This window comes from Phascolarctos cinereus, unplaced genomic scaffold (genome assembly GCF_003287225.1).
Source record: "Phascolarctos cinereus isolate Bilbo 61053 unplaced genomic scaffold, phaCin_HiC Scaffold_5;HRSCAF=322, whole genome shotgun sequence".
Lineage (NCBI taxonomy): Eukaryota > Metazoa > Chordata > Mammalia > Diprotodontia > Phascolarctidae > Phascolarctos > Phascolarctos cinereus.
In genome coordinates, this window is record NW_027555958.1 from 33,861,800 (window position 1) to 33,884,582 (window position 22,783).

General features: G+C 53.7%; 1 protein-coding gene across 10 annotated transcripts in view; it reads left to right on the forward strand.

Moving 5' to 3' along the window:
• The window catches only part of MYO18A (myosin XVIIIA), a 156,386-nt gene extending 133,933 nt beyond the window's left edge, over positions 1 to 22,453 (forward strand). For 9 of the 10 annotated variants that reach the window (XM_078154782.1, XM_078154783.1, XM_078154784.1 and 6 more), the window contains 8 exons: positions 554 to 637; positions 1,027 to 1,164; positions 4,449 to 4,634; positions 5,180 to 5,319; positions 6,581 to 6,625; positions 10,917 to 11,039; positions 12,517 to 13,820; positions 20,973 to 21,063. In XM_078154782.1, coding sequence (XP_078010908.1) covers positions 554 to 637; positions 1,027 to 1,164; positions 4,449 to 4,634; positions 5,180 to 5,319; positions 6,581 to 6,625; positions 10,917 to 11,039; positions 12,517 to 13,816 — 2,016 coding nt within the window. In that variant the 3' untranslated portion in view covers positions 13,817 to 13,820; positions 20,973 to 21,063. Of the gene's footprint in view, positions 1 to 553; positions 638 to 1,026; positions 1,165 to 4,448; positions 4,635 to 5,179; positions 5,320 to 6,580; positions 6,626 to 10,916; positions 11,040 to 12,516; positions 13,821 to 20,972 lie in introns of all 10 variants that reach the window. The other variant, XM_078154790.1, reaches the window with a different exon arrangement.
• The last annotated feature ends 330 nt before the right edge of the window (positions 22,454 to 22,783 follow it).

Consider the following 22,783-nt stretch of genomic DNA (forward strand, 5'->3'; position numbering starts at 1 on the left):
TCCTCATGCCCGGAATGCCCTCCCTCCTTACCTTTACCTCATAGACCCCCTTTCTTCCTTCAAGACAAAACTCAGGCACAAAGCCTTTCCTGATCCCCCAGCTGCTAGTGCACTCCCTCCAAAGCTGCCTTGTTTAACTATTGATTTTCTTTTCATTTCTGCATTCATTTGTATATATCCTTATCGTCTCCCTCTTAGAATGTAAATTTCTCGAGGGCAATGATTGTTTCATTCTCTGCACTTGGCATAGTGCCTGGCACACAGTAGGTGCTTAATAAATACTTGGTTGATTGATAGGTGTCAAAAGCGCGCCCTATGCTGGGGTGGTGCCACGTGGCTCAGGTGGGAGGGGAGTGGGTCTTAGTCTCTGATGTTTGGGGTGGGACCTGTCTGTCCAGGCCTCTTTCCATAAAACAATCCCACAAGCATTTATCGAGTCCCTACTGGTGTCAGGCTCTGCCCTGGAGAGACAGAGCTTTGCCTCCAGAGACAGAGAGGCAAAAATACCAAAGACCCCGCCCTCTGGAGTTTACATTCTGCATTCTTTCCCTAGGCTTCCCGGGACCTGGCCCAAATGAACGACCTCCAGATTCAACTGGAAGAGGCCAACAAGGAGAAGCAGGAGCTTCAGGAGAAGGTACCAGGCCTTCGGGCGTACTGGGGAAGGGAGAACATGGCAGCCCTGGGCTGTCAGACAGGGCTCCCAGGCCCCCATAGGAAGGAAGCGTGCCCGAGGAGCCCACTGGTGGGCCTTGGGGTCTTCCTCATTTCCTTTTTCTGATTCCCTTTGGATCCTGAGCTTCCCTTCTACTCTCTGTAGAGACAGATGTGGACCGGGGATGGAATGCCCGGGGCAGAGGGGAGAAGATTCTGGCCTGGCTGCTCCAGAGCCCCCTTCAGTATCTCTTCTTGTGGTCCGGCCAGTCACCACTAGGGTGAAGCCCCCGCAGACCCCGCTCCCTTCCTCGTCCTGAGCTGAGAAAGGCCCTCAGCGATTTCTTCCTCTCCTCCTCCACTTCCTCCCAGATGCAAGCCCTGCAGAGCCAAGTGGAGTATCTGGAGCAGTCCATGGTGGACAAGTCGCTGGTGAGCCGGCAGGAAGCCAAGATTCGGGAGCTGGAGACCCGTCTCGAGTTTGAGAAGACCCAAGTGAAGCGGCTGGAGGTATGCTCTCTCTCCTTGGGCTGGGCACTGCCCAGGGCCACAGGTCACGATAGGGGCCTCGGGGACAGTCACCTGAAGGGATGGGACTATGGGCGCCTAGAGCTCCACCTGGAAGAGACCTCAGACAGAGACCAATCCACTTCTCTCGGGTTATAGATCAGGAGATGAGGCTTGGGACTCACCCACGGTCATGCAGGTAGTGTCAGAGGCAGGACTTGAACTTAGCTCATTTAGGATCATAGATCTTGAGCTGAGAGGGACCTCAGACCCCATGTAGATCCCATTTTACAGGTGAGGAAACTGAGGCCGGGGGGGAAGTAACTTGCCCATGGTGTTAGAGGCGAGATTTGAACCCAGACCCTCTGATTCCAGAGTCAGTGCACTGTCCACTGTCCCACCCTGGGGTGGGGTGCATCTCAGCAGGGCAGCTCAGGGTCCATTCTCTGGCACCCATCTCCCATGGCAGGGTCCTCATATGCCCATCCCCCCTACATCGGCGGTACCATGCTGGACAAAAAAATTCATCAGAGCTGCCCCCTTCCCCCTTGAAGCTTGGAGCCAAAGATGCTGAGTTAGATGAGGCAAGCCCCCAGGAATGTCCCTCTGAGGCTTCCCCCGCCCCGGGCCTTGTTACCAGGGAGTCAGCCCCGTCCTTGGGGAAGGGAGCAGCAGCTCACTGACCATGGCCCAGCTGTTGTGTGGGCTCCCAGCCCCAGCTCCCCACCCCTCACTCATCACTGAGCTCCCCAGTCAGCGGAGGAGGGGAAGCTCCTGGGCCCGTACCCCCCACCTGCTTGATATTCTGCTTCAGCGCCTGCCTGCCACCCGCCACCAAGGGACCGGAGCAGCACTGCTTTTCAGCTTCGTGTTTTCCTGGCTGCCCCTCCTCCCCCTCCCCGCTCCCCCATCCATCTCCCCTCCTTCCTCCCGCCCCACTCCTCAGCAGAGCCATAAATATGCAGCAGACCACAGCCTTGGGCCAGGCCGGCTCCCGGCTCCCCTCCGCTCCCCTTCCCTCACTCCCCCAGTCTTTCCTTCTCCTCTCCTCTCATTTAATTTCTCCTCACTCGTCTTCCCTTTTCCCCACTTCCCCCTGTCCACTATTCCCACTCCTCTCCCTTCCCCCTTTTCTGTTTTTACTAATTCCTCACCTTCTTCCTCCTTTCTTTCCCTGTCTCCCCTTCCCCTCCCATCTTTCCCCTTCCCCCCCTCCATCCTCCCTTTTGCCCCCTTTTTTTCCCCTCTTTTTCTTCTTCCTTCTTTCCCTTTCTCCCCTCTTTTTCCTCCTTCTCTTCCCTCTTTTCCTTTCTTCTCCTTTCTCCCTCCCTGCCTTTCCCTCTTTCCTTCTCCCTCATCCTTCTCCCCTCTCTCTCCCCTTGTCCTTCCTCTTCTCTCCCCCCTTCCCCTATTCTTTCCTCTACCTTTCTCCCCATCTCCCTTTCTTCCCTTTCCCTTCTTCTCTCTTTCCTCTCTCTCCCTTTCCCCTTCACTCTTCCTCTCTTTCCTTTCCCCCCTTTCTTCCTCCTTTCCCCTTCCCTTCTCTCCTTTCTCCCCCTCCCTCCCTCCCTCTTTCTTCCTCCTTTACCTTCTCCCCTTTCTTTCCCTTTCCCCCTTCTCTTCTCTCTTTTCTCCCTCTCTCTCCCTCTCTCTTTCTTCCTCTTTTCCCTTCTCCCCTTTCTTTCCCCTTTCCTCTTCCCCTCTCTCCTTTCTCTTCCTCCCTCTCTCTTTCTTCCTCCTTTACCTTCTCCCCTCTTTCTTTCCCCTTCACTCTTCCTCTCTCTCCTTTCTCCCCCTCTCTCTTTCTTCCTCCTTTCCCTTCTTCCCTCTTTTCTTCTCTTTCCCCTCTCTCCTTTCTCCCCTCCCTCCCTCTCTCTTTCTTCCTCCTTTCCCCTCTCCCTTCTTTCGTTCTGTCCCTCTTTACCCCAGACTGTTCACTATGGATGCCATTCAGTCCTTTCTTCTCCAACCCCCTTGCTCTTTCGCACAGGGGCTGGGGAGAGGCTGTCTGCAGGAGGAGGGCTGACTGCTGCTCCCCCCTCCCCTAAAGTCAGGCCACCTCCCCCCACCCCATAAGGCCTCGATGAGGATCTTAGCTCTGTCTCAGCTGGATCCTACTACTGTCATCGCTGCCTAGCATGGCCTCCTGTTCTCATCCCTGGCTTCCCTCAGCACAGGGGTGAGGGGAGGAGGATCTTCAGAAATGGGGTGGGGGGCACAGAGGGCCTCAATGCCTCTCCTGTGGGAAGTCAGGGCTGCTGCACCTCCAAGCATGTCGGGTTTGGTCCAGCCTTCTCTTGTTCCCCTTTCTGTGGCTGGTATAAGAATGGTGGGCCTCAGGAGCCCAGCTCTGGGACCCCTCATTTCACGGATGAGGATTTGGGGGCCAAGAGAGCTGACGTGACTTAGCAAAGATCATACCAGTAGTAAGGAAGTGGCTGAGCCAGGATTCAAATTCATGTCCCATGTATATGACTCCCAGTCTGCTAGGAAAGCTGCACCCCCCCCATCTCCTGCCCCATCGTTTTCCTCCCCCTGCTCTGGGCTTCACTTGTATTTCTATCTAGAGAAGCAATGCATTGACTTGAAACTTAGAATATTAGCACTGGGAGGGACCTGTGAGGTCATCTAGTTCAACCCTTCCCATTTAACAGAGGAGAAAAAGGAGGCTTAGAAAAAGGGACGTGACTTACTCAAGGTCACACAACTAGTTAAAGGCAGAGCAAGGACCAGACCACGGCTGCTTGCACTCTCACTCAAGTGTTCTTTCCATTGCCCGCCCCGGCTCCCATACTGCTCCCTCTCTTTAGCTCATTTCCCACCTACGGGCCTTTGCACAGGCTCTGTCCCGTATCTGGAATGCTCTCCATCCTCCTTCCTCTCTTGGATTCCCTGGCTTCCTTCAAGGAATCCCACCTTTCCCAGAGACCTCTCCCAGTGCCCCCCAGCTACTAGTGTGTACCTTGTATGTATGTAGCTGCTTAAGGTTGTGTCCCCCTTTTGACTGTAAGCCCCTTGAGGACAGGCACTGCTTTTTCCTTTCTCTGTACCCCAGCACTTAGTACCATGCCTGGAACATAGTAAGCCTGGTTGCCTTACCAGCCAATTGAGAAAAACACTTGTTACAAGACTGCCAAGAGTTGGGGGTGGCTTAGGCGCCAAGGAACCTCTGAGGTCCCGTCCGGCCCTGTGACCCCCCGAGGTGGGCACCTCCCCTCAAGGAAGGCCCCACTCCCCCTCCCGGCCCTCGGCCCACATGCCCTGCCTTCCTTTTCTGCCCCCTACAGAGCCTGGCCAGCCGGCTGAAGGAGAACATGGAGAAGCTGACGGAGGAGCGCGATCAACGCAGTGCCGCGGAGGGCCGGGAGAAAGAGCAAAACAAGCGTCTCCAGCGGCAGCTTCGCGACACCAAGGAGGAGATGGGAGAGCTGGCCAAAAAGGAGGCTGAGGCCAGCCGCAAGAAGCACGAGCTGGTAAGTGTCCAGCTGGCCCAGGGGAGGGTGGGCACAGTGGTCTGTGCCAGAGGTGCCCTGGTGGCATCCTCCCAGTCACCATGACAACCCGTAGCTGGGGGGGGCTCTCGGGGGGCCTCTTCTCCCTACTGCACCTGGTTGGGACTGACCCTGCAAAGCAGGGGGTGGTGTGTGGGCCTCTCCAAAACCAGCCTTCTCCCCATTGCACCTGGTAGGGACTGACCCTACAAAGCAGGGGGTGGTGTACAGCAGGGGAGCCAGCTTTGTTGGATGGGAGACAGAAGGGCTGGGTGCCCTGACTGGGCCTGAGTCAGGTGCAGGACAGGGAGGGCTCAGCTGCTGCCTCCTGGCAGAGGAGTTCTCAAACACCCAAGTGTGGCCTGGGGTCCTTTAAAGGGTGTTCCATCAAGCACGTAGGAGGGCACTCGTTGAGTTGTGGTTGGGCCAGTGGTACTGTGCCGTGGATGGACCAGGGCAGGAGGGGGTGTTGGCCCAGGGGCTGGGATCCTCTCCCACAAAATGGTTGGCGGCTGTGCCCTCCCTAGGAGATGGATCTAGAGAGCCTGGAAGCAGCCAACCAGAGCCTGCAGGCAGACCTGAAGCTGGCCTTCAAGCGCATCGGGGACCTGCAGGCCGCCATCGAGGATGAAATGGAAAGCGATGATAATGAGGAACTCATTAACAGGTGTGTGGGAGGGGACCTGGGGCCTGCACCAGAGCCCTGACCCCAGGATGAGAGGCAGAGACTTGGGCCACATGGGTCCTCCTCCCTCCTCCATCCTCTGGGGCCAGGCTGTAGAGAAAAAGGAGGCAGAGTTGTCACCCGCTCCCCATCCCGTCCTCCATGCTGGGAGTCAGGCCCTGGTCACAGACCTGGGAAGCCCATTGTCCTTGGACTGACCATGAGATCCCAGCCTAGATCTCGCAGGGACCTCGAGACCAGTTAGTCCATTTCACAGACAGAGAAATCGAGAGCTCAGGTTAAAGCGATTTGCCCCTGGTGCCCCCAGGGGTAGAGCTGAGATTTTAACCCGGCCAAAAATTTGATTCCAAATCCTTTCCTCTGTCCTACGTTGCCTTTCCCAGAGGAGAAGCTGCCAGGGTGAGCGTCCCTTTCAGCCCTCTCCCACCCTCTCACCCCTTCCCCCACCCTACAATGCTCCCCACTCCCTCCCAGCCCTCAGCCTGCTCAGGATGAATTATTCCCCTGTTTAGCTGTGTTTCCGATGGCTCCTGTCCCAGTCCGGGGAGAGCAGAGATTTAAGGGCCCGGCGCCTCGTTACTGTGCCAGCGATTTCCTCTCATAAAACCCACCCAGGGAACGGTTTAGCCAAGACAGATTTGTAGTCTCAGGCTGAGGAATCTGGGAGGCCGGAGGATGGAACACCATGGGGCGAGGGGCTAGCTAGCCACACTGTTCTCTTGAACTGGGCCTTCTTCCCCCCCTCAGAAATTCTCCAATTTTCTCATCCCACTCAGCCTCCCATTTCCATGGCCCAGAAGGGTTCTTCCCTCTTGCCCAGTTAGCCAGGGCCCAGCGGCACCTGCCAGGTCAGCCTGTGTGGGTAGGAATGGAAGGGCGTGGCCACAGGCAGAAGGTGGCACTGTGATGAGATCACAGATATAGAGCTGGTAGGGACCCCCGAGGCCACCTTGTCCAATCCCATCAGTTGGCAGATGAGAAAACTCAGGCCCAGAGAAGTCAAGCAACTTTGCCAAGGTCACTAAGTATTTAGTGACAGAAGCTGGTTTCGAATTCAGGTTCCCTAACTGCAAACCCGCCAAAGGCATGTTCTGGGTGCAGCAGCAGCAGGGCAGCCCGCCTCTCTCCCTCTCCCCACCTCGAGCCCCCTCCTCTCCTGTCCTTTCCACTGGGCTGTCAATTTGTCCACCGTCTTCCTCAGCCCTACCTTTGTCTTTATTTTTTATTTTTTTCCCATTTCCAGTTTGCAGGACATGGTGACAAAGTATCAGAAAAGAAAGACTAAACTGTGAGGACCAAAGCGTCTGCATTCTCTGTCTCTGTTGTGTGGCGTCTTCTAACCTTTGACTCCATGTTATCCCTCCACCCCGGGGGGGAGGGGGGCACGCCGCTGCATGCAGCATGTGGGCACACATCTCATCTTCTTCGTCGAGCCTCTAACTTTAACACCCCCTCACCACGTCTTCTAAATGAGCCTTGAGCAGGGAGGGCTGGGCCCCAGAAGTTCACTAGGGGTAGGGGACTCAGAAAATAGTCGTTACTAGGGGGTGGGGGCAGGTGCTCGGGCACCGGGGAGCAGAGACCGCCCCCCAGCACAGGGTCAGAAGAGCTGACCCAGAGCCGCCAAGTCTGCTTCTGTGATTCGCTGGGCTCTGCCAAGCAGAACTCTCCACCACGTGTCCACAGCCTTCCTTTTATTGAGCTCCAACTTCCCCACCCCCTCCTCCCAATGGGATTGTCTCTTCTCCTAGTTACAGTCAAGTCCTCCACCCCTCCAACCCAGAGGGTCTTAGCATTTCTCGTGTCACGGTCCTCTCGGGTAGTCCGAACAGCGGACCCCTTCTCAGAATAACGTTTTTTAAACAATTGAGAGAAATGATAAATTTCAGGGAGAGATTAGTGAAAATTAAGATGTGACTTCCCTCCCCCCATCTAAGTTCATGGACTCCCTGAAATCTATCTGTAGATCCCTTAGGGGGGCCATGGACCCTCCAGGTTCAGAGCCCCAGTTCTGGCCTCTGTCCCTTAAGGTAGGCCAGAGATTGGTGTAGAATTGATCTCAATCTTTACTCCCACTGGGGCCTGAACCAGAATGGAGAAAGCTAGGGCGCTCTTTTCTGCCAAAGGTCTCACTACCTCATTTTGGCAGCCATAGGAGGCGACTCTAACATCAGCCTTGTCTGGGGAGAGCATTCATGCAAATAAGCACCAGCCCACTCTCCCAAGACAGAGGCATGATAACAAATGCCAGATGGAGGGGACTGGATTGCCTGTGGGTAACCTGGGCATTGGGAGAGCTCTGTGTGTGTCGGCATGTGTGAGGCCACATCTGTCAGGTTGTACCAGGGCCCCAGGCCCATTCCCTCTTCCTCGATCTTTGCGGAGAAGGAGGGAGATGGTGGGCCTCCATCCCTCCGGCCCATGTGGGATCCCAGCATGGCCCTGAGCCCCCTCCCCCATTCTTCCTGCCAGCCCCACAGGGCTCTTCCCAGGGCAGGATGGGCTGGCAGGAGTGAAGAAATCCATAAGAGCTAATGATAAATGTAATAGTGTGTAACAGTGATAGAGGGCCGCTGGAGCCTGCTTGTCACACACAATTAATAGACCCCGCCGTTCTGTCTCCGTTTGTGTGTTCCCCCGTGATTTGGCTCCCAGTTAACTAATAGCACGCAAGCCTGGACATAAATTGTGTTTGACTCCAGGTTTAATTCTGGCCGTTTAAAAACTCCACTGCCCCCTTGAGCCCGCCTGCCCCCAGAGTTTGTTTACTGGCCTTGATTGTTTTACGGGAAATGGCCCAAACATCATCCTCGCTCCTGCCAGAGGAGGAGGAGAGGGTGGGCACCGGGTGCCCCAGTTGGCCGCCTGGAGTCCAACGAGGAGGATTCTTATTCCGAGTCTGTAATTGCCTCCTGTGTGAGCCAAGCAGTCCCTGCCACAGCCGGGTGCCTGAGAGCAGCTTTTGGGGCAGGCTGATAAAATGCGCATTTAAGATGGTCCTCCAGAGCAGCCCCACGCCTTAGCGGTTCCAGCTGCGGTCTCGAGGATGCTGGGGAGCCGGAGCTGGCCCCAGCCCGGCCTGAGCCGTTCTGGGCCCCAGTGCTGAGTTATCGAGCGTGGAAAGGCGGGCCGGAAAATAATGTTTCGATTTACTTATAGATACAGTTGTTATTGCCATAACCTTAATGAAAGCAGTAAACAGCGCAGCATTAAGGGAGATTTATACAGAAATCCTTTTAACGTGTAGACATAGTTTCAGCCTGCATTCGGCACCGGTGATCAATATGGTTATGAACGGCGGTGATAAATTAGAGAGCTTTGAAGTGAGAGAGGGAGGGTTTGGGGGGGTTGGGGTTTTTTTTTTACACGGATGCATAAATCAGGTGGCATTGGTGTTCCGTGGGGCTCATGCACCGCTGTAAATCTGCCAGGCATGGATGGCACATGGCTTGCATTAGAGAGGTCTGGGCTGGCTGCTGCTAAACCCTGTTTACTCAGGGCTTCAGCAGGCCCTGTCTTTGCTGTAATTTTGCATTTGACAGAAGCCCATAAAACCTACCTATTTATTCTTCCTCCCCAGGAGTTGGGCTCTCACATGGGCCCATAAGAGAGTCGGATAGTTTCTCTTTGGGGTGTGTATGTGTGTGTGTGTGTGTGTGTGTGCGCGCGCACGCATGCGCATATGTGTGTGTGTGCCCCTGTGTGTGGCTATTTATTCAAGAACATAATTCAAGAGACGGGCCTCTCCCATTGACACAAATGAGCAGAAATTTATACCAAGGAGAAAGCCTGGCATTTCTGTAGCAGAGAGATGTGGAGGAACTGGCAATTTTTTATTTTTTAGCTAAATTTCAGAAGCTTGGGGTTTTTTTTTCCTCTATCAATCAGTCAATCAGTAAGTGCTTATTAAGCCCCTACTATGTGCCACGCACAGGAATACAAAGGCAAAAATGCAGGCCTTGCCCACAAGGAGCTAATATGCTATCAGTGGAGATAATAGAAGCACGTATAGTTATTAACAAAATACATATGAACAAATACGAAGTTATTTGAGGGCGGAGGCACCATTATCTGATGGGTGAGAGGTAGGGAAAGGGGGTCGGGAAGGCCCTTTATAGAAGGGGGTGCCTCTGCTGAGCTTTGAAGGAAGTGAGGCATTCCTAGAGGTGGAGGTGAGGAAGGTTAGCATCCCAGACCTGGGGGCGCAGCCTGTGCAGGGGTGAGAGGTAGAATCTGTGTGAGGAGCGGTCAGTCGGCCACTTTGACCGGAAGCCAGCAGGGGTCCAGGGGGACAATGTATGATAAACCTAGAAAGGTAGGTTGGGACCGGATCGCGAAGGTTTTTCAGTGTCAAATAAGGGGAGGGGGGTGTTGTTTGATGGTAGCATCACTACTGGAGTTGACTGAGCAAGGGTGTGGCGTGGCCAGGCCTGTGTTGGGGGAATATTATATTAGCAGCCTTGCACGAGATGACTCCTTACCAGGAAGCTCCAGGGCTGAGCTTTGTGACTGTGGTTGCTTTTATTCATCAACACTGAGGTCAAAATTTGGACACCCTGGACTTCTGTGGGAAGGGGATAAAGCTAAGAACTCCCTGCCCTTGAGGGGCTTATATCCTACCAGAATCAATCATTTATTAAATGCCTACTCTGTGCCAGGCACTGTACAGGGCATGGGTTGCTGGGACAAAAGTGAGCCAGTCCCTGCCCTCAGGGGGCTTACACTCTACTGGAATGAGAGTGACCTGAAATCAATGACCAGACATTGATTAAGTGACTGTTCTGTGCCAGGCCCTAGGCTCTGGGGGTACAGGAACAAAAGTGAGCCAGTCCCTGCTCTCAGGGGGCTTACATTCTCTCTGTAGCTAAGGACAAGTTTGGGATGTGGCCTGAGCTGCCTTATCCTTGTAAGAGGCCTCTTAGACAGCCCCTTCCAAAACCCAAGCAGGCCTCCAGGCTTAGCTAGACTTCCCACTGTTTAAGAGCTGCAGGAGACTTTTCTGCTCTGGTCCCAGGATTGGGAAGGGCAGGTGGGCTGCATCCTTCTTGGAAAGGGATGGTTGAGAGCCAGCAGGGCAGGTCTCTGATCCGCATTTGAATGAGCCCAGGATGGCCCTTTCATAGAAGAGGGCCCAGCCTGGCTAATTGCTGGGTTTCTCTTCTGACTGGGTGGTTAGTGGGTCCCACACAGTCTAATTCCTACCAGTAAAGCAGCACCCACTGTAGCATCTGTGTCTTTCTGTGGTGTGTGTTGGGGAGGTCATACAATTATGTAACACAAAAGATGGACGGTCAGTGAGTCACTAAGAATTTATGGAGTGCTTACTAAGTGCCAGGCACTGTGCCAAGTGACAGACAAGACCCCCTGCCAGTGGTGTGAGCTGCCTCTAATCTCCCGCCTTTTCCCACCCGTTTCTTCCCCTCCCGCTAAGAAGCATGCCTCCACCCCCCGCCCCTGGCCCTTTCAAGAGGGGAGTGCTTCCCCTACCTGGCGCCTGTCTCGTGGACCCTGTGTGATGTAACCTCCTCTCCTCCCTCCTTCCCTGGCCCTGTCTGTTTCTCTGTGTCTTGCCTGAGCAGCGAGGGCGACTCTGATGTGGACTCTGAACTGGAAGACCGTGTCGATGGCGTCAAGTCTTGGTTGTCAAAAAACAAGGGGCCTTCCAAGGCCGCTTCGGATGACGGGAGCCTCAAGAGCTCCAGGTGAGTGAGTGGTGGGCAGCCGGCTGAGGGGCCGCTGGAGCAGAGGCGGGCACTGCTTGGGCATGGGCGCGTGTGCACAGCGAGGAACGTGCCATCGCGTGTCTTTGCAAGTCTTCCTTGGGGGAGATGCTTTGCCCAGCTCTAGAGAGTGGAGTTTACCATGGGGCCCAAGCAGAGTGACTCCTTCCCATGCAGGTGACTCAGCAATGCTTGTACACGTCATGCAGGGATTCTGAGGGGGGGATTTTTCCAGGATCTTCCTGGGTCCCTGAGAGTGGGTGCACCAAGTTATTCAGGGTCCCCTCCTAGTCTAGGCCATGCTCTCCGCAGGCGTGTTTTCTTTAACCTTTTTCGGTTTCAGTGGCAGGCCTTGGGTCTGGGATGGGGCTGGCTTCCTTAATCTTTGGCCACCTGATAGGGTGATCTTTCGGGGCCAGGGCCAGGATGGGGAGTTTGGGGGCAGGAGTTCGCAGTCAAGGCCCCAGGTCCACAGGCCACGGCACTTGCTTGTTGTTTGGGATGTCTGGGGCTTCAGTAGCAATGAAATCAAAGGCTCTCCGTGCCAACAGGTCCCCAGGGAGTCCACAGTTCCTCTCCTCTCCTTCTCCTGGTCAGCCCCAATGCCTTGATCATCTTGGACACCAAAAAACTTCTTCTGAATCAGGGACTAAAGCCAGTTGCCAGGGTTTAGGAGAACCCCTGCTTCCCCCTTTTCCCTATGCTTCTTACTCATCTTCAGCCTCCACATCTTTTTCTGGAGCATGGGTTCTCTTGCCACCCCTCTCCTGGAGGTCAGTGGCAGTCTCTTGCCTACCTTCTAACATGGTGGCCAAGAAGAGGGGCAGCTCTCCGTCCCACTCCTGGCTGTTTGGCATATTCCATGCGCCTCTGTCCCTGCCAGCTCCCCCCAGCCCCATCCTTCCCTACCCCCACAGGGCACAAAATGGGCTGCTCTAGGGTTAGTGTGATGCCAACTGGGCCGAGTAGCAGAAGCAATTTCCTGCCTGGCTCCTCCACTCCCTTCTGAATCCGGCCCCCTCACCACCAGCGCCCAGTGGCCACCCCTAATTGGTTTAATTTATTCAGCCAAGCAACATTTTGTTATTGCAGATAATGCCTGCGTCCCCGCCCCACTGCCATCCGTCTGGGAGCTGCGTGAGGCTCCAGGTAGTTGACAATGAAATAAATTGAACTAAACGTTTTAGAGGGGGGAAAAGTGATGGAATAGAACAATAGTCTAATTTACATGACATTCTCCGCGAAGCTGTTTTCACTGACGCAAATTATTTTGCTTCATTTCCTGCGAAGCTCTCCCTCTGCCTTTGCCAGGGCGGCTGCTCTTCTCCCCTCCCCTCCCTCCTCCTGGGTCTTTATTCTCGGGTTTAATGCCTGTTCTTTTGTGTGTCTCTCTCCCCCTCTTCCTCCCTCATCTCCCACCACGGCGCTCTCTTCTCTGGGCCTCGCGGCTCTCTCTTAGACTGTCTCTCAACACAGTCCCCAAGGAGGGCAAGGGTGTGGAGGAGAGGCCGGCCTCTGCCCTGAGCTCCCTGAGCTACCGAAAGCGGCTCACCCTCAAGGACTCCATCGGGGGTACCGGGGACGAGGAGTCGCTCTTCACCACGCTCGGCGAGAGGGCGGCCTCCCCCGAGCGGCCCCCACGGAGGCCTCGCCGAGGTGCCAGTGGCGGTGAGGCCAGTCCTTGTAAGAAGGCCGAAGACGTGGATGACGGCGGCTCTGTCCTCTCGGAGGTCAGGAGCCGGGTGAGCCGGGGGCTGGAGAAGAGGTGGGGGTCTGACTTTGATCGGGCCTCCGCCGTCTCGGCCCCTGTCAGCCGGGCCTCCTCGGCCACGCGGCGCAACGCCCGGGAGGAGGAGGCCTGCTCGTCCTTCAGCTTCTCGCTGTCGGGCTCTCCCAGCTCACGCCGAAGCACCTCTCGGCTGGAGGGCCTCCCCGGCACCCTCGGCCCTTGCTTGAGCAGGGCCTCTGGCTTGGGGCGAGAGAGCCCCAGTTCCCGCCTGTCCCTAGGCCAGAGCTGCCTGGATGACTGGGAGGATGACAGAGCCAGCATGGCCCTGAGCGATCTGCACTCTCAACATAGCCACCCCTCGCTGGCCCGCAGCCTCTCGGTACCGCCCCGGCCCCAGACCGCCACCTCCGACGAGCCTGCCGGCTCCGGCGTCTGTCCGGTCAGGCACCGTTCCTACTTGGACCCGGACCTGGAGGCCGCCATCAACGAGGTCTTGAGCTACAAGCCCACCGAGTTCAAGCGGAGCAGTCTGCAGCCGGACTCGGACGAGGATGACCGCAAGAGCGTCCGGAGCGTCCAGCTGGGCACCAGCGGGGCAGAGCGGGCCGCCACCATCCGCCGCTCTGCCTCGGCCGCTGACGTGTCGAGGTCGAGGAGCAGACGCAAGAGCCGGGGCAAGAAGAAGAGCCGCGGCGGCAGCAGCAGCAGCAGCAGCAGCAGCAGCAGCAGCAGCTCAGGGTCCGAGCGCTCCTCCGAACGGAAACACCGGAGCAAGGGCCGTTCGCGGAAGAGCAAGAAGAAGAAGAAGAAGGAGAGCGAATCCTCCTCGTCCGAGTCGTCCTCCTCCTCCAGCGGCTCCACCGTCTCCTGCCGCAGCCGCTCCAGCGTCAAGAAGGGGCCGGCCTCAGAGGGCGAGGGCGGAGGGCGAGCCGGCAGGCCGTCTAAGGAAGAGAAGAAACGAGAGAAGAAGCGGAAGAAGGAGGTGGACAGCTTGATCATGCGCTACCTGTACCGGCCTGAGAGCGACTAATGCAGTAGGTGGCCCTCCCACGCGGAGAGCAGCATGCGTGTGCTGTCGGAGTGTGCGCCGCATCCCCACGTACTAATAGCCACTCACGTCTTCTGTGGGCCTGGGAGAATTCCCATCTATCCGGCGGGAGGCAGGAAGCACCTCTTGGTGACTTTGTTTCTTTACCTGTAAAGTGAGGGGGTTGGACTCGATGGCCTGCAGCACTCTAGATCCAGGGTCCTGTGACTCTTTCTTGGCCTCGGTCTCCTCCTCTGTAAAATGGGGGCATCAGACTCTCTGTCCACTAGGGTCCCTCCCAGCTCCATTGCTAGGGTCCTGTGCTTCTCCTCCTCTTCTGCCTCGGCCTTTCTTGCTGACTAAAGTCCGGCTATTTTAAGCAATCATTCTCAGCCCTTGGCACATTCAGTTACAACCTCTGGTGCCAGGAGAGAGATGGCATGGGTACCTTGGATGCCAGGCAGCTTTTTTGAGTGACGAGAGAGGTTTCCTGTGCCCCAGGGGAGGGAGTGCTCAAATGCCCAAGGTGGGCATTGACATGTCAGTTGCAGTGAAAAGTATCTTGTCCTTTGCCCGACTTATTCCTTCCTCTATGCATCAGCTTATTGCCATGGGTACTGATGGCAAGGGGGCATTGCACCACCTTCAGTGGGGCCAAATAAACCAAACCAGGCTTAATCCATCTCTGTTATGGGAACGCAGTGCCCACACAACTGAAGCCCCTCGGCCTTTGTATCTGACCCAAGAGTGGCCTTGGTTTCTTCCTTTTCCCTAGCCTTGAGCAATGGCTGTGGTCACAGAAGACCCGTATCTGATGCTTACTACCCATGTAACTTTGGGCAAGTCACCCTCCCTCTCTCGGTTTCCCCCTCTGTAAAATGAAGGGGCTGGATTTCATGGCCTTTGAGGCCCTTTGAAATTTATATAAAATCTCCAAATTGCTTCCCAGCTTTAGCATTCATTGTTGGGTTTCTGAACAGGAAATTTGAATAATGACCCTTTGTCTCCCACCACCTGAGTTTTCCTGTTTCACTCTGGAGATGGAAGACCCCCTGGACGGTCCTGCCCCATCTGCTCCTAGCTAGCTAAAGGCCTTTCTGGGCCACATCTCCCTGGCTTGTTTTCTTTCTTTCTTGCCCCGTCCCCTGGTAGGGGGCAGCTTCAGCCACCACTGTCTTCAAAGGCAGGACAAGAAAGGGTGACTTCAGCAGGAAATCACCGCTTCCAGTAGAGCCCATGGACACCCTCCCTAGCCAGCTGTGATCTAGAAGCCCAGGCCTTCTTGACCCTCAGGCACCTCTCCAGGCCTCTGTTTGTATCTGGACTCATGCACTAACAAGCACTTTCTGCATGCCGTGTGCATTCGTGGGCAAGCCCCGTTTGAGCAAAAGCAGGGTGGGTTCATGTACACATTCCCTATTCTGGTCGGGATGTACCTAGTGGTGACCAGTTGGGTGCCCTTGAGGATGATAACGAAAGGAAATGAGCTTACCTTGCAGCATGTGGGTTCAGGGTCTGTGTCAGGATGGGACAATGATGCCTTCCCGGGGGGTCTGGAGACTCAGTGATTCTTCCAGAACACAACCAAATACTTAGGATCCCTTAGACTGGTCCCCATTCCCCAGGGCTGCCCTGAAAGCCAGGCACAAGGGGCCCTTTGGCCCAGCCTTCTTTCAGTTCAGGACTTCTTAACCTTTCTTAGGTCCCTGGACCCCCTTGGCAGTCTGATGAATTCTGTGGACAGTTTTTAAATGCATAAAATGAGATACCTGCATTACAAAGGAAACCAATTCTATTGGAAGAGTTATAGAAATATATTTTGCAAACAAGTTCATGGACCCCAGGTGAAGATCTCTGCTCTCTTCCGTGCTCATTGGCTCATCTTTGCTTCTGAGAGGCAGATTGTTAGGAGGGGGTGCTTGAGAGAACTCAGGAAGGCTGGTGGTGCTAGGGGAGAGAGAGATCGTCAGCTCCACAGGGAACAAAGCCATGATGCCAGGAGAGAAGCAGGAGACAAAATGTCAGGCCTGCCATCTTAGCAAAGCATCTTTCCCAGCGGGGCTGTGTATGGACCTTGCCCTCTTGGCGCTGAATGCCCATTGACATATGGGGCAGAAGCAGCCAGGGTCTAGTAAGTAGAGTCCTGTACATGGAGTCAGGAATACCTTGGGTTCAAATCTCACTCCAGTCTCTTAGTGTGTGTGACCTTGGTTAAGTTCTTCATTCTTTCTGAGCCTCAATTTCCTCATCTGCCAAATGAGTCAAATAATAGCATCTACTTCACAGGGTTGTTATATGGATCAAATGAGATAATGTATGGAAAATGTCCTACAAAGCATTGTAAACATTTTAGCTATTATTATCATCATCATCATCATTATTATTATTATTATTATTATTATTATTATTATTATTATTATTATTATTATTACATAATCTTTGTTTTTTAACCAGACTTGTGATTTCATCTACCAATGCGTCTTCTCTACAAATTATAGTCTTAGGCATTTCCTAGGGCAAATGATTTGCTCAGTAGGGGTCAGAGGTGGGATTTGCACCAGAGCTTTCTGACTCTTACATTATTACGAAGCTATCAAGGTGAGGCAAGCATGGCATAGGACATTGAGAGCTGGCCTTGGAGCCGGGGAGACCTGAGTTCAAATCCTACCAGCGCTGACCCATCCTGACTGTGTGACCCTGGGCAAGTCACATCACTTCTTAATGACCTAGGTGACAGAATGCCTTGGGAGGAGGAATTTCCTCATCTTGGAGTTCCCTGTACAGATGAAATCACAAGTCCAGTTTCTGTCTCTCTCAAGACAAGGTCATACATTTAAAGCCTTAGGGATTATCTAGTCCAGTTCAAAGGAAGTAGCAGGTGAATGGAGGTTAAATGACTTACCCAAGGCCACACAGGTCCTAAGTGGAAGAGACAGGTTTGAATCCAGGTCCTTTGATTCTTTCGTCTGGGGAGTAAACCCAAAGCTAGAAGGGTAGAATTGGGGGTGGGGAGCACTGTCAGGCCTGGGCAATAGACATCATTAGCTCTGAGCCCCCTGTCCCCTTTGATAGCCAGTGCAGTGAGATCAGTAACCAACAATTCCCATTCTCCTGCCAACTCAGGAACATTTCCCAAGGCCCTTCTCCTCACGTGGGAAACAGGAGCAGATCTGGAGTTCTTATACATCGTCACCTCAGGGAATTGGAGTCACCCATTGGTACAGGCAGCATTAGGCCAGAACCAAACCACTTAGCTGGGAAGCCAGGGAAAAAAGAGGCCAGGAAGGGAGCTCGTCAGAACCTAGTTGGCACAAGGCCCTCACCGGCAGCGGGGTGGATAAACTGGCGGGGGGAGCGGCGGAGAAGGAGGCCTGATTTCCCATCTGGTGACAGGGACCAGAGAGAATTCAGGGCACGGAGGCTGCAACGAAGGGGAGGGGGGAGGGAACCTTGCCACTACAGGCTCTTCCAGCGGGAATTAGTGCATGTGCCAAATTGTTCTCGACAGCCCCGAACGAGAGATGCCGGCTCAGCTCTCTGGGAAGAAGGCTTTTTAAACAATTTGGTTCAAGTGTTCAAAATGGAAAAGGCGCAGCAGCTGGATGCCAAAGGGCCTTCTCCACCGGGACACTGGGAAAGTCAATGTGAGCATCCTCTAGGCACTGGGCCAGAGGGGTGAGGAGTATACTAATGCTAACATTTATGTAGGCCCTACTATGTGCCAGGCACTGCGCTGAGCACTTTACAATTATCATCTCATCTGGTCCTCCAACAACCTGGGGAGGTCGGTGCTTTTATTATCCCCCGTTTTACAGATGAAGAAACTGAGGCAGACGGCGGCTAAGTTGACTTGCCCAGGGTCACACAACTAGTAAATGTCTGAGGCCAAATTTGAACTCGGGTCATCCTGACTCCAGGCCTGGTGCTTTAACCACTGTAGTACCTAGCATCTGTTCGCCCCGACCCACCAGCTGCTGATGCTTTCGCAGCACAGGATGACGATGTAGATGACCTAGGGCCCTGGGTCCGTCTCATAACCCTAGGGATACAGGAGCAGACTCCAGATCAGAAGTCCAGAGAAGGAGGGAAACCCCGGGGCCTTGGTTTAAGTCGGTTCAGTTTGCACAAGCTGAGCTCCACCCACTCCCACCCCATTCACTTGGACCTTGCTCCCAGCCTCCCATTCTAGGGCGCACACTGGACCGGCTCCCTTCCTTCGCCTCTTCTCATTTGAAGCCCCTGCTTCCCTCCTCTCCCATCACAGCCAGGGGTGCGCAACCTGTGGCCTCGAGGCTGTATGTGGCCCTCTAGGTCCTCAAGTGCAGCCCTTTGACTGAACCCAAATTTGGGCTGTACTTGTTTGGATTCGGTCAAAAGGCCCCACTTGAGGACCTAGAGGGCCACATACAGCCTCGAGGCCACAGGGGTTGCCCACCCCTGCATCAAACCATCAGCGAGCATCGGGTGTCTTTCTAAAAATTAGGAAACTGTCACTAATACAGAATCCAGACAACTAGAAAGCTATGAAACAGAGTTTCTTAACATGGAAACCATGAGCTTACTTTAAAATAATGTGAATTCTAAAATATTTAAAATATACATCTATACATAGATATAATTGGTTTCATTTGTAATCTTCTGTATTTTGTTTTCTGCATTTAAAAACCTGGTTCTGGAGGCTTGCCCAGACTGCTGTGCAAGGGGTCCAAGACACAGCAAAGATTAAGAACCCCAGCTTTTAAAAAATGCAGTACTAGTCTATAATAATTCATATTTGTAAGGTGTGGCCCTCGGGTGCTATTAGAACCCAAAGTGCCTTCTGAATCATCAACGGATGACTCTTTGGTGTTGTTTTTTGTTTTATGTATTTTATCATGTTCAAATTCCTTGAAGACTGGGAACTTGCGCCTACAATATGGTTCATTCTATTCGCTAGAACACTTGATTCTCCACGTTTTCCTGACAGACTTTGCACCCGTTGGGCAATGGCCCAGGTCAGAGACCTGGTAGGGGAGACTGACTTTTTCTCGTACTCTGATGAAAGCCACTGACTGGCCCAGAATAGGTTTCATGTCTCTAGGATAGAAGAAAGAGGTGGGGTTGCCTCTAGATGGGAATACTTTGGTGCTAGCATAGTGCCTGGTTACCTAAGTACCAAATAAATGTTTATTGGATGAATGGATGAATGTTATTATTCTTCAGAGTCACATCTCCCAGGATCAGCCATTTTGCTTGGGTGTAGTTGGAAGGGCCAGGGAGAATAGGAAACTGCCTTCTCCAATTAAACATTTATTAAATATCTACTGTGTGCAAGGTACCATGCTGGGTGAAAAACTCTTCTTGCCTGCAATACACTTCCATTCTACTTCAGTACATAAACACAATTATGTCACAGGATGATTTGAGGAAGGGAGGAAATTAGAAAAGGCCTCCTATTTGAACTGAGTCTTGAATGAAACTAAAAATTCTAAGAGGCACAGGTGAAGAGGGTGTTCGTGGGGTTGCAAGCACAGAATTAGGAGATAGAGCACTGAGTTCCGGTAGCAGCTAGGAGGACAGTTTGGCTAGGACGTGGGATATATGAAAGGGGCCACGGGAGGTGAGCCTGGAAAGGTAAGTAGAGCCAGGTGATGGAGAGCTTTTAAGTGCCAAACCAAGGAATTTGTCTTTTATCCTGTAGGCAATAGGGAGCCATTGAATATTCTCCTCCCCAAGTGAGATGTCTGAGCTGCGTGATGTGGTGATGATCATGCTGTTCGTCTCTGTGGGAACTGCCACCAGGGCTGGCTCATGGGTGTGAGAACACAACAGCGGGAGGGGCCAGGGTGTCCTGAGAGCCGTTGTCCCCAATACCCCTGATGTACATGGGTTTCCCTCCACCTGCACGCTTCCTGCCTGGAGGCTGCAGCCCCTGCTCCTGTATTCCTAGAGCTGTCGGGCAGACCCAGGGTCCTACGTCATCTAAATTGTCCTTCTGTACTGGGAAAGCCTCAGGAGCCACAGCCAGAAGCTGGTGGGGAGGGGTGAGGTCCAGGGTGCTGGAGCTCAGGCTTACAGGGCTGGAGCAAATAAGATAGCTTAGCACAGTGCCTGGCACATACTAGGCGTTTAATGTTTATTGACTGACTGACGTAATGACAGGGAGCCCAGGTTTGAAGTCAAGAGAACCTAGGTTAATCTCCCACCTCAGACAATTATTAGTTGTATGACCTTAGGCAAGTTATTTCAAGGTAGCTGGAGAGAGCAGTGGGCCTGGAGTCAGGAGGGCCTGAGTTCAGATCTGGAATCAGACACTTGCTGTGTGACCCTGGGCAAGTTACTTAATGCTGCCTCAGTTTCCTCATCTGTCAAATGAGCTGGAGAAGGAAATGGCCAACCTCTCTAGTATCTGTGCCATGAAAACCCCAAATGGGGTCATGAAAAACAACTGAACAGCGACAAAAACGGCAAGAAGTTACTTCATCTCTGGGTTCTACTGTGTGCTAGGCAGTGTGCTAAGTGGGAGAAATAGAAAGGTCTCTGCCCTCCAGGAGCTAAGTGACTTGCCCAGGGTCACACAGCTAGTAAGTGTCTGAAGCCTGATTTGAACTCAGGTCCTCCCGACTCCAGGGCTGGTGCTGTATGTACTGTACCACCTAGCTGCCCCTAGGAGCTTCCATTCTAACGTGGGAGATAACGTGGAACTAACTAGATACCTGGCGAGCACAGAGTAGAAGGAAGGGGATCTGAGAGGGAAGGCGCTAGCAGCTAAGGGAGGACCTGCAGAAGGTGGGATTTGGGCCAAGTCCTGAAGGAGACCCGAGGATTCTAAGAAGCGGAGGTGAGTAGGGAGAGCATGCTAGGCATGGGGGACAGCAAGTGTAAAAGTCCGGAGTCTGGAGATGGGGTATTATGTGTGGGGATCAGCCCGTGGAGCTGGATCATGGAGGATGGGGATGGCAATAAAATGTAAGAAGACAGGAAGGGGCCAGGTTTTTGATGAGCCCTGAATGCCAGACAAAAATGTTTATCTCATCAAAATGTTTATTTCATCAGCTGGTTTATCCTCTGGGTGAGGGGCCCAGGCCACCCTCCGGTCAGGGTGTTGGAAGGCGGCTTTGGGGCTTCCCCAGAGGGGCCGAGACTGTCCCATTGAGCGTGCGTTCTTTCCTCCTTGCAGCCCGTCCAGCTACCAGAAGTCCTTTGCCCTTGACCGATCAGATGACGAGCATGACCCCCTGGACCACGCCACCCGATCCCGATACTCTCACAGCTACCTGAGCGACAGTGACACAGAGGCCAAGCTGGGGGACTCCAGTGCATAGCCTGGGGCATTTGGTCCGACACCTCCCTCCCTTTGCTACAGTCAGATGCCTCTCCCAGAGGATGGTGGGGCACACGCCTTCCCCGGTCCATACCCGCACCATCAATTTGCATGGGAAAGACTCCATTCCAGTCCTTTCCGGGGGGGACCCTCCGGGCGGGACATAGGTGGCTCCTTACCCCTGCCACGGTGAGAGGGCAAGAGGAGGAGAAGAATGTCCAGAGAGAAAACTTAGAATCCTTGCCTGCCTCCTTCGGAATGAAATCAACATCGTGGCTCGGACATTCCCCCAGGGCCAAGCGAGTTGAAGCCCCCCATCAGCCCTCTGGGGTGGGGAGCTACGTTGGGGCGGACTTCTCTGTTGAGTTGTCTCCTGAAGGGAGCAGCCCCAGACCCTTCCCTCTAGGTGGGGAGGGCTTTCTCTTCTCAGTGCCTGCTGTCTTTTTTATTTTATAATTTAAATACCAGACCTTTCCCCTATCAAGGCCAAGTCCCCAGGAAGGGGGAAGGAAGAAAGGCTACATTGAGGGAGGGGTAAAACAGGCGGGTGGAGAATCAGTCTTCCGTCTTTGCTCTTCAGTTGAGCCAAAGATGAAAGTTCTTGTTTGTTCGACTGAAGAGGAGGGAGCCAGGTTCTGAGAGAGTGCACAGGATGGGACTCAGAGGGTTCCACGGGCAGACGAAACATGCTTAGGGTAGATAGATGTGGATACACACAGAGAAAAATACTATACCCATGAGTACACGGTATGGTAAATGCAGTGACCGCATCACAGGGAAACCCATCCCATGGATGTAGGCTTGGGGCTTAGTCAAACCACCACCCGCCACCTTGTTCCTCTGTCCCAGTAGAATGGCATGAGAACACAACTTCTGGAAAGGGAAGGCCTTACCTTGGGTGCTTGGGATCAGAAACACTGAAGACTGGGTTTATCTTAGGTGCTGTGGGTTGGGTGGGCACTTTGACCCAGTCTCCTACACTCCCATATCAAGCCTTGATCCTACATTCTGAGCCTTTGTGTGTGTCTCCTCTCCCCCTCCCTCTCCTTCTCTCTCTCCCTCCCTCCGTCCCTCTCTCTCTCTCCCTCTTCCCCCCCCCTTTGCCCGAAAGAACATCCCCTCTTCCTTCACTGTGCTGACCACATACCTTCTCTAGGGCTCCCCGTCGGTGAGCCTTTTGATAAAAGAGTCGGCCATGAGGGCCAAAGAGCAATGCCTGGTGGTACAGCCTGGTCCACTTCTGCCGGTTCCTTTCTTTTCTCTCTCGGTTTGCACTTGGACTGTGCGTCTCTTTCCCCTGGTTACTTTCAGTATGGAAATAAATCTTTTCCTCCTGACCCTGTCAGATTTCCTGCAGTTTCTTTGAGTCAGGGTACAGGATTTCAGGAAGATGGATTCTAAGTTAGAGCCATGATTTAGACTAACGCTCAATGGGCCTCATGGGTGATGTACGGAAACAGTGGGGTTGGGATGGGAGGGAATAAAAGGCACAAGGAGCTTTTTCACCCTACAGACCTGTATTTGGTGCTGTGGAAGGTCATCAGACTATTCAAGCTGACAGGATGGGCCATCTGGAAGTCATCTCATCCATCTGCTACCTTCATGCTTTAACCTAGCTCAAACTAACTGAGGCTGGGGAGGTCTGTCATTCTTTAAAATCTCCAGGG